This window comes from Coffea arabica, chromosome 6e (genome assembly GCF_036785885.1).
Source record: "Coffea arabica cultivar ET-39 chromosome 6e, Coffea Arabica ET-39 HiFi, whole genome shotgun sequence".
Lineage (NCBI taxonomy): Eukaryota > Viridiplantae > Streptophyta > Magnoliopsida > Gentianales > Rubiaceae > Coffea > Coffea arabica.
The window spans coordinates 790,198-802,488 of record NC_092321.1 but is presented as its reverse complement, the minus strand read 5'-3'; the positions used below and the strand labels follow the sequence as shown (position 1 = coordinate 802,488).

Here is a 12,291-nt window from a genome sequence, read left to right as displayed (position 1 = left end):
GAGAAAAACTTAAGTTAGATTATTATTCTTACAACCCAACAATAATAAGAAAATTTACAAATGTGCAAATTTGATTGCCTACCATAAAAGAGAAAATTGATCTTGCCTGCTATTACAGCAGGATAGAAAGTTTGAAGGAAAAACAAGAAAAAGAAAATAAATTGACATTTTTTTTTAAAAAAAAGGAAACTGAAATGAAATTTGCTCAATATCACTACTGTCTTACAATTAACAATTAGTTTATTCCACACAAATGACCTCTACAAAATCCTTTGCTAGGCTGGAAACTTATATGTGTGTGTATACATACACACGCCTCTTCTATCTTGGGAAAAAAATATGAAAGAAGAAGCTAATCACAGTGGTAAATTGAATAATTTGTTATGATAAAAGGAGGCCAAAGCATTTGCTAAAAAGGAAATGCAAAATGAGCAAGGAAAATGAAATGATTTGAGAAATTCCAAAAGCTTTTCTATCTTTAAGTTCAAGTTGTAGTATAAAAAAATTTGAAGGGCAGTTTTGATACTAAATTTGAATCAATGTTTATTGTTGTCTTGCCAATTAGGGAAAAGAAAAGTAAATATAGAATGCTTGAAACTCGTCTGGACTCTAGAATCGTCAAAATCATTGTGGCAAAATCACTATCGTCAAAATCTCTGTTCCTGGTGACTCTGTTGGGTCACCCCCTAGTATAGGCTAGATTAGAAGTAGATGGTGATAAGAGACAAAAAAAAAAAAAAATATTTTTTTCTTGCTTGAAACTCCCCAATTTTTTCTCTTATCAAGTGAGATGAGCAAGATATATTTTTTATCTAAAAACCAATAATTATGGAGATAAATTTAACAAGACATATATCTATAAATATATAATAATTTTCATTATTATGTTTGGGATATTAATTTTTTAAATATTATTTGTCTTGAGTTGTATAAAATATTAGAATTGACTAATGGTTTTAGAGACAAATAGACAAATTAAGAGAAAAGTGATATTAGAGGGTAAAATACAAAATGGCCATACCTTAAGGGGATTTACTGTAATTAACCCTTGGGGTTATCAATGCCTATTTAATATTTTCATTATCCAAGTTTAGAGTTGACTAAAGGTTTAGGGGGTAAAATAAGAAAAAAAATAACATTAGGGGATAAAGTGCAAATTGGTTAAACCTCATGGAGAGAGAGTTTTTGTAATTTACCCTAAGAAAAATACTAATGCCCTAGAGGTTCCATTCCGGAACTACCCCTGGTGTGCGACGCCGCTTTCGTATATATACTGGGAGTTAGGGTTTAGGCATTCTTCCTAATCCTGCAGCGAGAGAGTGAGGGAGAGAGAAGAAGCGCCGCTCAGCCGAAGGAGCCTGATCCCCCCTTCCCCAACTCCTATCCTTAACAATGGTTGGTCCTCTTCATCTTCACTAGTTTTTCCTTTATTCTTATATGCTTTATACTTATCGTACTACGATTTAAATGGGCTCTGTGTCTTGAGCTATCGCGTCTGGATTTTGCGTATTCTCTTTGCACTTCATGAGTTTTTTTGCTGTAAAATTTGGGGGGGGGCGGTTATTTGATGTGCCATTTCGTTTGTGAATATGTAGTTTTCGAAGTTTGGATATGGAAGACGTCATTTGTTTGGTTGGCCCCTAAATTAATAATTCGTAGAACTTCGTATGGAAATTTTATCTGATAGGACGCAAAGATTTGCTGTTGTTCTTAGTGGCTTAGTGGTTTTCTTAAGGGATTGATCTTATAAGTGGTTCATTGTTTTTGCAGTTTATCTGTTTTATTTCTTTTATTGACATGTTTGTTTTCGAAAACCGTACATGATTCTATGCTTCTTTTTAAAGCCAAACGAAGGGATAGAATGACACTGAGGACACTTTTGGTCAGTAGAATACTGGGGTTGGTTTTATTTCTTTATTCTATCCTAGAAAAAGATGAGATTTGTTGTGAATATGGAATAAATTGTCGACATTTTAAATCTCCAGTGGTGTTTGAGAAATTGAGAGAGAAAAATCTGAACATGACAAAAAATTGGTCAGTCTGGCCTGGTTGACTATTTTGTGGTTCCCCTTGTCCATAATGTTGAAGGTGCTGTTACTATTGGAAGAAAGTGTATCCGTTTAATGGACAAAACACCAGATGTTTGAGTCCCTAAAATGTGCCATCAGAATGCCGCTTTTGGCTTTATTTTCTCGTCTAAACTTGGTGCATAATGTTGTAACTAGTCTTTTTTGTTTCATTGGACTGCAGGCTCGAGGTTTGAAGAAGCACTTGAAGAGGCTCAATGCCCCAAAACACTGGATGTTGGACAAGCTTGGTGGTGCTTTTGTAAGTGAACTTTGTTAATGCCCTCTCCCTATCCCAAGGGTGTTTTGGATTATTCATTTCATTCACTATTTGTCTCTGTTCCTTGTGCTGATTGTTTGATCCTCTTGATATTCTAAACACAGGCACCGAAGCCCTCATCAGGGCCACACAAATCTAGGGAGTGCTTGCCTCTGATTCTCATTCTGCGTAACAGGCTGAAGTATGCCCTCACATATCGTGAAGTCATTTCTATCTTGATGCAACGCCATATTCTTGTTGATGGCAAAGTTAGGACTGACAAAACATACCCTTCTGGTTTCATGGGTATGTGTGCCCTGTTGCCCCATTGTTAACCTTTATCTTTTTTCCCTGCATAGTATTGGTAGTAAGGATTTGAGATTTAATATTTTGAAGATTCCTTTAGGGTAAGGCATTAATTTAGGAGAAAAATGGAATTAATTTCTAGTGAAGCCAGTGAGTGTAGGAGCTGTTGAATGTTCATGTTGGAATGCCTTTACAGATGTTTGTCTGAGCTTTTCTTTTCTTTCTTTTCCTGTAGATAGAAGTTTCTGTGGCAGATTTTTCAAGGCTACTTGTTTTACCAGACTAGGTGTTTTGCCTAGAAACACTACACTGAATATGAGAGGGGGCATTTCACATTGTTAGTTAAGATTTATATGAAGAATCAGGATAAGAAAGTTGAGAGAAGAAATGTCAGTTTTGTGGACCCCTGATCTAAATTTTTTCTGCTTGCCATGTTACATTTTTGCTAGGCACGTGTATGTTGCAGCTGCTTTACCCTGAAAAACTTGGTCTACTTGTTAATTATGATATGCTGTCTGCTTTCCAGCCCATTTGATATTCATCTCACCTGACTTCTTCTTTGTTGCTAGATGTTGTATCTATCCCGAAGACCAATGAGAATTTCCGTCTGCTATATGATACAAAGGGTCGATTCCGACTTCACTCCATCAGGGATGAGGAGGCAAAGGTCTGTCTTTTTATTTTTTTCCCTTTTCTGTTGCTGTTGGAACTACTGTTGTTTTCGTTCTAATGATCCATGCATGACTTGTGACCAGCTGCTATTTTGCCCTCAAGTCTATTAATTGGGGTGCTAGTGATGATAGGAAATATTGATTTCAGTTCCTGTTGCTGTAATCCATTGGTCTAGACATTTATTGACCTGTTTCTTATTCCCTTTGTTGACAGTATTGGTACTGACATCCAGCCTCTCATATGCATTGTCAGAAATTAATTATTACGTGCACAGGTTGTCTTCTGGGAATAAACATGGTATTCTAATATATATTTATGTTTTGAGTTGCAGTTTAAGCTGTGTAAGGTTCGATCAGTACAGTTTGGACAGAAGGGCATTCCATACCTGAATACCTATGATGGTCGTACCATTCGTTACCCAGACCCACTCATCAAGGCCAATGACACCATCAAACTTGACCTGGAGAACAACAAGATTACTGATTTCATCAAGTTCGATGTTGGGAATGTTGTCATGGTGACTGGGGGAAGGAACAGAGGTCGTGTTGGAGTGATCAAGAATAGAGAGAAACATAAGGGAAGCTTTGAGACCATCCATGTCCAAGATGCCACAGGTCACGAGTTTGCTACTCGTCTGGGTAATGTCTTCATCATTGGAAAAGGTGCAAAACCCTGGGTGTCTCTTCCAAAGGGCAAAGGTATCAAGTTGTCAGTTATAGAGGAACAAAGGAAGAGGATTGCTGCCCAGGGGGCTACTACTGCCTAAATTTTCTACTATTAGCGTCTTTGGGAGGGTAACATTTTACTTGCAAAACTGGTATTAAGATGTTGCAATTTTTGAGTTGGGTTTAATGTTTTATTTGTCTTGTTTAGTTACAGTTTTGGACATTAAATATTGTGTTGGCGCGGTGATTGCACTGCTATCTAGAACCTATAGTTACAGGTTTAAAAGCCTTGGCTTGACGTTTGTTAGTCTTCCAATTACTGGGGCTGATAAGAGAATTTTCATTCATCTTTGAATTCCTTCGCCATGTGCAGACGACACTGATTAATTAGGTTCAAGTGATTGTAGATCTGAGCGGAGTTTTGTTCTACTTTTGACTGAAAACCTGGTCAACACAGCGAGTAGCATGGTTTGCAGATGAGATGAAACTAGTGGGGTTGAACGGGTATCTGCTAGTCGGACCAGCTTTCATGCCTGTAATGTCATGTAGTTCATACTTGCAGTTTCTCTTAAAGCCTCCAGTAAACTGGATGTTTTCATCCAGAGTCTTCATGGATACTTTCTACTGAAGATTGTTCTTTGAGTTGATTAAGTTTTGTGCATCTTCCCATGAATTTTTTAGTCTGCTCTATGTTTAGATGCGCGAGCTGGGTTAGGTTTTCTCGGATTACTTTCACCATTCAGATCCCACATTTTGATGCGTCTAGTATTTGAAAGCTCCTTGCTCGGGGAGAGAGGCTCAACAACTATACCTGTTTGCATGGGGCGATATTCTGTAGGAATTTGGAATTTGATAAAATCAGGTAAAAACAGGGTCAAGCTTGATTTGGAAGGTAATCCCTTTCGAGCATGTCCGGTATCGGTTGTTATTATTGCCTAAAGCAGCGTTGTGGTACGCTCTATTCTATTTCTTGGGGTGGGCGGCGCTGTTTGGTAATAATCCGCGAGAAAGGGTAGGCAATTTAGGGATCGTATAGTTCCGCTTTCAGTAGTAGTCACCGGAGAAAGGTACCGACACAGAAAAGAACAAGTCTGGTTGAAGAGTAGGCAATTTAGTTGGGTCCTAGTTCCGCTTTAATGTTGAGAGCACGTGCCCTAGTTTTTCCTACCACCACTGTCGGTAGGTCCAGCTCATGTTGCACACTGCACACCCTTTTGTTGATTGTTGCTCGTTGGATCGTATTTGGACTAACAATAATGTATGCGATGCGTCCTTCTACTTATTGGAGGGATCGTTTAAAATAATGCCAAATTTTATGGAGAAATCTGTTTATTGATGATGAAGCTTTACCGGGAAATGGAAGGATATTCAGACACAAAAAGTGGTATAAAAGGAGCCTAAAAGGCATCAATTTTTCCAAGAGCCGCGATCAAATGAATTTAACAGACAAAAAAAAAAAAGCGTAATTCAACAAATCTAAAGTTGCTTAAACTAAAAAAGCGTATTTTATTGAGCACCCTATCAACAAACAGCGGAAGTAGAGCAGAGTCTGAAACACACTGCTGCTATTTACTAGTGATATTTACAGCTATTGACTAGTGATATTTACAGAGAGTTTACTTGAACGACATCAGATGAGGAAAATACCAAAAAAAAAAAAAAAAACTTCTAAAATCCAGTCTGGACATAGTACTACATTTATTGAATTGGAAATTAACAAGGGAATAAAAAAGAAGTAGTGATACATTATGGGAGACATATTTGAATCTAAAAGACGCCGTCGTCGCCCTCCCCCTCGTGGTGCAGAAGCTTCTGATTAAAGTGCCACACGCCTACAACATCAACATCAAAAAATTAGTAAATTAAAAAGGCCGCCGCGCAAGTCTAAGGCACTCAGTAATCAAACAATTATCCAAGAAAATTACGTGCAAAATCGAGGAAAAAAAATCGTACCGTGTCCTTTTCCGACCATCCTCAACTGAGTGACATAATCTGAAATTTTCTTGATAGCTTCAACCTATATATTAATTATGGAGTAACAGATCAAATGAATAAATAACGATAAAGTAAGCCGTACAGATCAAATGAATTGACCGTTTCACTTCGATCGATCGCTAGTTAGTTAGTTATTACTTATTAGTAGTACTACTTATTACGCACCTGCTCCCCCAGGAATTCGCTCTCTATAAAGTCTTGCATCTGAGGATCATTATTCCGATCAGCCACCTGAGAATATGCATATATATATGTCCATTTAGCAGCAGATATGAATATTCATTTTTTTTGGGGAAAAAAAAAAAAACCAGAATCAGATGATATGATCAATCAAGATGTGGTAGTAATTTACGCTGTGCACTTCCAGAAGCTTCGCATTTATCAATTTCTCCAAGCACAAAGCTACTTCCATAGCTGAATGAATTACAAGTGCCTCGTCAATCATCAGTCATTTTTTTTCAATTTAACAAAAAAAAAAAAAAAGAGGTCATGGAACTGGCATATTTTTACATTCCTCAGGATTAAGCTTACCATACAGTGCATCGCCCTTCTCCACGTGATCGAACTCTGATTTGGGTTCCTTCAGAGGAAGTAATGTCACTCTCCCTCCTCGTATGTTCTAGTATCATTTTGAAACCACAGGTGAGATGAGGCCTAACCTCAGGGGAGGTTTCTGAAATTATTCCTTATTACAAAGTACTAACTAACTAACATCGTCGAATATTATACACTGATCTAGAGTATCTTGGCGTCGAATATTACCTGATATTTCATCAGCTTCTCCGCATGTTCTCTTTCTTCTTCACTGGACTCCTTGAAAAATCTGAGACACCGTAAACAACTTTCAGTAAAACCAACCTTAGGAAGTGTGTGTAGTATATACACGGAGTCTGCATATTTTTTATTTTAGAATTTAACACAACAGTTTTGAGGGAGGCAGTATCTGGTACTTACTTGGCTAGGCCTTTAAGAGCAATATTGTCCCTGTCGAAGTATGCATACATGGCGTGATACGCGTAGGACACACAGTACTCCGCACTGACATCAAACGACAAAACGACAAGACAAGACAAGACAAAACAAAACAAAAAGGGTCAGAAAAATAGGCACATTTGCAGTTGATTAGGAGCTAATTAAACTGTTAACATACATAACTAACTACAAGATCCAGAATCGATCGATGAAATATTCATGACAATAATGACTAAAGACCGAAAAAAGAAACTTTTAAATACATTTTTTTTTTTAAAAAAAAAAGAAAGATATTTTGAAAGAAGAAAGAGAGAGAAGATGCATGGTAGTAAATAAGGTGGAGAAGCAAGTCACTTGATCTGCTCATTGATTGCCGCCTCACACTCGTGGGAGAATCTCTGACGGGCAAGTGAAACACTGGGGGACAATGGGACCAAGAATTCGTCATTCTTAATCTCTTCAAAGGGCTGAAAAACCACTCCCGTGAGTGACAAGGTGCTGGTCTTTTCATCTGAAGCAAAGGTCCTGAAGCCTCCTTTCTGGCGATTAGTCTGCAAAACGACACTGGTTGGGCGGCCGCCTGCAGAGTCGGCCGATAACGAAGAAGAAGATAAGAAGTTAGCAGTAGTAGTGCCAGTGGTGGCTGAGTTGTTGCTCAACAACAAGGGATGAGCAGTAGCGCCTGCCCGTTGCAAGGAATAAGTTGGAGAAGAAATAGCTGCTTGAAGAAGCATGGCTTTAGGACTACGAAAAAAGCAATAAATTCTTGAAGCAGGGGATCGATGATTAAAAACTGTATAGATGTTGCTAGAGCTGGGTGCTGAATACTTCTTTTTTTTTTGTGAGTTTATATAGAGCGGAGCGAGGGGGGGAGGGATGGTGGGGAGCGGCAGCACAGAGGATAGATAGTGTTGGGTCATGTGAATTGTGGCGGGGAAGAAGGTGGAAGTGAGGAGCTGGGATACGGATCCTAATCGACCGTAGCGTATCTGACACGTGGTAGTCCAGTTGTACTGGGCGTGTGGAATGCTCGTGGCCTGATCCAAAAGTTTGCGGCATCTGACGAAATGTCCGGAAACCTGTCACTTTCTGTTGAGGGGAATCCAATGACCTTTTCTTCATTTCACACTACGTGGACTAGACTGTGGCATTATATATTCCTATCGTTTCAGAAAGACAAAAAAAAATAAAAATAAAAGAAGACTAGACTTGGCATTGTCGCGCCCTACTGCAAAAAAGAATCGATGATTTGAGAAACCTCTTCTGGCATGGGATGGGATGGGGGTTTTTGATAATTTTACTTGGTACCCCTGATATTTTAAACACAAATTGTTGAGCAAATTGCACCACATAAATGATTCTGTCTAGGTGCCAATGTTGAAAATAAAACTTTGTCCAAAATTAGACTAATTAGTATCGTGTGGACATGATGAGCTTTCCCGGAATATGCGGTCCTAAATTTCCAACATGATTACATCTTGACTGCGTTAATTAATGGCGAGTTTTAATTAAAAGAACCAACCCAAGTAGTGATGGCGCGCTGGTCTCATTCTTTTTTAAGCTGATAGTTGAAAATTACATTTTGTGTGAACTGGTCAAAGACTCATCTAATACTACTAAAACTCTTTCAAAGCCGAGAAAGCAAGGACGGAGTAGAGGATTGGTCCAAGAGTCCTAGTTATGGACTCAAAGCATTTAGGGTCTGTTTGTTAGGATTGAAAAATGAAAATGTTTTCCTAATTTTCAAGTGTTTGGTTCAATTATAACATAGGAAAATATTTTCTTGTGGAAAAGATTTTACGCTTGGTGGCGTAAAATAACTTCCGCAAAAAAGAAACTGAAGTTATTTTCTCTATCTTAAAGAAATGGAAACATCGAAGTCAAGCAATCACGTCGCACATACAGCCTCTTCATTGTCCTCTATTTGTCTCTCTCACACACAAATATATGCTAAGGCAAAAAAATTTGACAAACTCAAATCTCTGGAGATTAACTAAGCTAGATCCAAAGGACTATTCAAGTTGTCTATATTTGGGTTAAGGTTGGTGATGATGATCAGTATGTCTATGCGTGATTTTGGTTTCTTCAGCAGATGTAAATGTGAGAAAATAGATGACGATGGTGATAGAAGAAGAGCCGACAAGGATGCTAAAAGAGGCATAAGTTAATCACAGTAACATGGGCTCAGTCATTACGACGGGCTTGGGTGTTTTTGTAAATAAGTATCCAAACACCAGAAAATAATAGAGAAAAGAAACTGTTTTCCTGTCGAAAATTTTCAGTGGAAGATTTTTTCCGAAGAAAATATTTTACTCCCTACCAAACGGACCCTTACGGTGTGTTTGGATTGCAAGAAAAATTGTTACGTTTTTCATAAACACATTTTCTCATCACCTTTTTATCTTATATATAGTAAATTATTACAGTATTTTTTTTACAAAAAATTTAGAAAAATACAATCAAAATAAAGCCTATTTGTTGTTACATCAATAAAGCACTTTATCCACAGCTATTTACGTACTAAAGAGGGAGGGGAAACGGGAAAAATAATATTGACGAGAGTGATTTGAGCCACCCTAGAATATTTGCAAATGATATATATATATATATAGACACACATAGGTTAAAAAAAAAAAAAAAAAAGATAGCGCCACAGTGAATAACAGATGATACCCAAAAACTAATATAATATTCAATCTAAAAACGCTAAAATATTTGCTGGATGTGTCAAATGGGTTGGGTTTTGGGGCGCATTCATCCAACGCTCCTCCGGATAGGATCATAGGACCAATCCGAAAATATTAGACCCAAATTCGCAATCTCACGGCCCTATCACTAGTGAACGCAGATTCATCATCGTCAGTAATGACGATAACACGAGTATCCATGGGTCAAGAATCCAAATTAGTCGTATCATCGGTGCAGAGCAGGTCCGAGTGGCTTTAATGGACTACTCATCATGAGTGTCATCCCAATCCACGACACAAACACTCGGGGAGAAGAAACCCAACTAGGATGAATCGATCAGTGGGGTTTGGCAAAAAACAAAAAAAAAATTTTAATTTATTTTGCTCCAAGAAATTCTTTTTTGGTAAAGGTAATAATGGATAATATTTTAGGATTTAACATTTGCCATGAACTTTTCTTCTTCAACCAGAATTCTCCTTATCTGTCTTTTAAAATGAAGTTGGTTATTTACTAGTACGTACTTGGAATTATCAATCCTCCTTTCTCTTCCTGTTTCTATATACCATCATCATCAATAATAATGATGTTTCTTTGTCCCAACCCGAGCTTTGCAATGAATGAATGAATGAAACTGCTGTACTTCCACCTCGCTTACATTATCAAACAGCAAAAAAAAAAAATTTTAATATTCTTTTTACCTTAATAATATACAGTGCAGTCTATTATGCCATTCAATTTTCAGAACTACTTTTCTTTCAACTATTTCAATAATCTGTAAGTCGGATTTCAACCCTGTCTTCTTCTTTAAGCAATCACCATATATATCCTGTTAAGAGTTGCTACTACTTAAAAGAAGTTTTTAACCCTCCTCTAAGCAATACTAGCAGTAATAGCTAAAATGGCATGATGAATGATATCCTTGTTAAATACGCACTAAAACTATACACTAGTGTCTTTCTCCATCGACCAAAATCGTCTTTGAAAATTAAAATTTCCACGTTTGCATAACTCATAGAATTATTGTGGTTAAATAATCATCATCAGCTAGCCGGTGTTTAGCGTACGTAATGCTTGTTATATATTTACTGTAGAATTGAATTTTTTTTTTTTTTTTTTACCTTTTAGAATTTACGAGTTCGATACAGGATTGAATGGTGTATGCAGCCATGGTTCGCCATCGCGGTTTCGATTGTTCCACATCAGTCAAAGCGATATATCAGCCGATACCATGCATTACGGATTCAAATCGACCAATATCGATCGAGTCAAAGCGAATCGCCGTGGATATAATAATATATGCGATTTGAAAATCGATATCGTATCGATCCCTCCGCTCTCTAGTTATGATTCGACCAATCCGTATCGGAATCTGCCAATAGCAGCAGGACGAAGTCATTTATGTTGCCCCAGGCAGGCTGTAAGGTAAGGTGTGAATTGGCTGGCTCAGGCAATTTGTAAATTCTTCTTCATTAAGCGTAAAGAAAGAAAGGTGAGATGATATGAACACTTCCACTACCAGTTACCAGTTACCACTACTGCGGCCGGCTGAATTAGACTTTGGTGTGTGGATACACAAGTAGCTAGCTAGCGTGGTTTGGTGTTGGCAAAAGCAAGAGGGGAGGGAGGGAGGGAGAGGGACCCCTAATTACTATTCAGTTTCAGTATGAGGACAATGAACTTTTGGTTGTCAAAGCTACAAATCATGATGGTAAGATCGGATGTGGGTGGGTCACTTTAGGACTGAAGTTTACGTTGCTGCTTTTGGAGAGAAGTTTAGATGCCTCAAGGTACTTGTGGACACCACGCGTTCTTTTCTTAGACCACCAAAATTATCCTCCTCCTCCTCCTCCTCCAGATATTTTAATTACTACTCCGCTGCGTCTATACGCATTTATTTTAGGGATAATTTCAGATACCTCCCCTGAGGTTTCTGAGAGTCTCACTCTCATCTCTTGTGATTTCAAAAATATCACAAACCTCCTCTGTCAGAATTTAGATCCCATTTCTTACATCATCATGGCTAAAAAGACTTATATACCTCACAAGTCAACTAATATTTTGTGATTATCAGGACAAATACATTTCAACTCACATAATTACTTTTTTCTACGCTATATCTAATCTCCCTTTTACATGTATACATAGTCAAATAATTAACACCTAACATGATGTAATTTTTTTAACACCTAACCATTCTAAATTTTTGCGTACCATTACACTACCTTTTATAAATATACACAGTCAAATAACTAACATCTAACATAATGTATATATTTGTAAACTGATTGTACCTCATAAATCATCCCGTGTAAGGTGTTTATAGGCAAATTAGTATTAGTCATATAAATAAAATTACATATATACTGCAACTTGTAAGGAGATGCACAAGTGGGTCAAAACACCAATAACCATTCCAAATCTATACATACTATTGCACTTTGCATATTGCTGCGATGACTAATTGCAATATGCATGTGAACAAATAACTGCATGTTCAACAATTTCTATGTATCGTACTTGGTCGATAATACGGTGTACATTATTTCAACTAGATTGTATATTCACTAAGTATTTATGTACATGCTACTTATTGAAGAAAACTAGCTCTCTGCTAAATATTTAATGCACTCTCATAAGCACTAATGGTTGATTTAATATGCAATTGGAA

General features: G+C 37.4%; 2 protein-coding genes across 2 annotated transcripts; one reads left to right on the top strand and one right to left on the bottom strand.

The window, feature by feature from the left end:
* Positions 1 to 1,254: 1,254 nt before the first annotated feature.
* LOC113695813 (small ribosomal subunit protein eS4z) lies at positions 1,255 to 4,323 on the top strand. The gene is made up of 5 exons (XM_072054204.1): positions 1,255 to 1,395; positions 2,251 to 2,328; positions 2,451 to 2,631; positions 3,201 to 3,298; positions 3,635 to 4,323. The coding sequence occupies exons 1-5, from the start codon at positions 1,393 to 1,395 to the stop codon at positions 4,067 to 4,069; spliced, it is 795 nt and encodes a 264-aa protein (XP_071910305.1). The 5' UTR covers positions 1,255 to 1,392; the 3' UTR covers positions 4,070 to 4,323.
* A 1,127-nt stretch (positions 4,324 to 5,450) lies between these two features.
* Positions 5,451 to 7,802, bottom strand: LOC113692674 (ferritin-1, chloroplastic-like). Its single transcript, XM_027211149.2, has 8 exons — positions 7,290 to 7,802; positions 6,918 to 7,001; positions 6,726 to 6,786; positions 6,495 to 6,582; positions 6,316 to 6,377; positions 6,129 to 6,194; positions 5,922 to 5,985; positions 5,451 to 5,800 (listed from the first exon to the last, which is right to left on the bottom strand). The coding sequence occupies exons 1-8, from the start codon at positions 7,667 to 7,669 to the stop codon at positions 5,736 to 5,738; spliced, it is 870 nt and encodes a 289-aa protein (XP_027066950.1). The 5' UTR covers positions 7,670 to 7,802; the 3' UTR covers positions 5,451 to 5,735.
* Between the last annotated feature and the right edge of the window lie 4,489 nt (positions 7,803 to 12,291).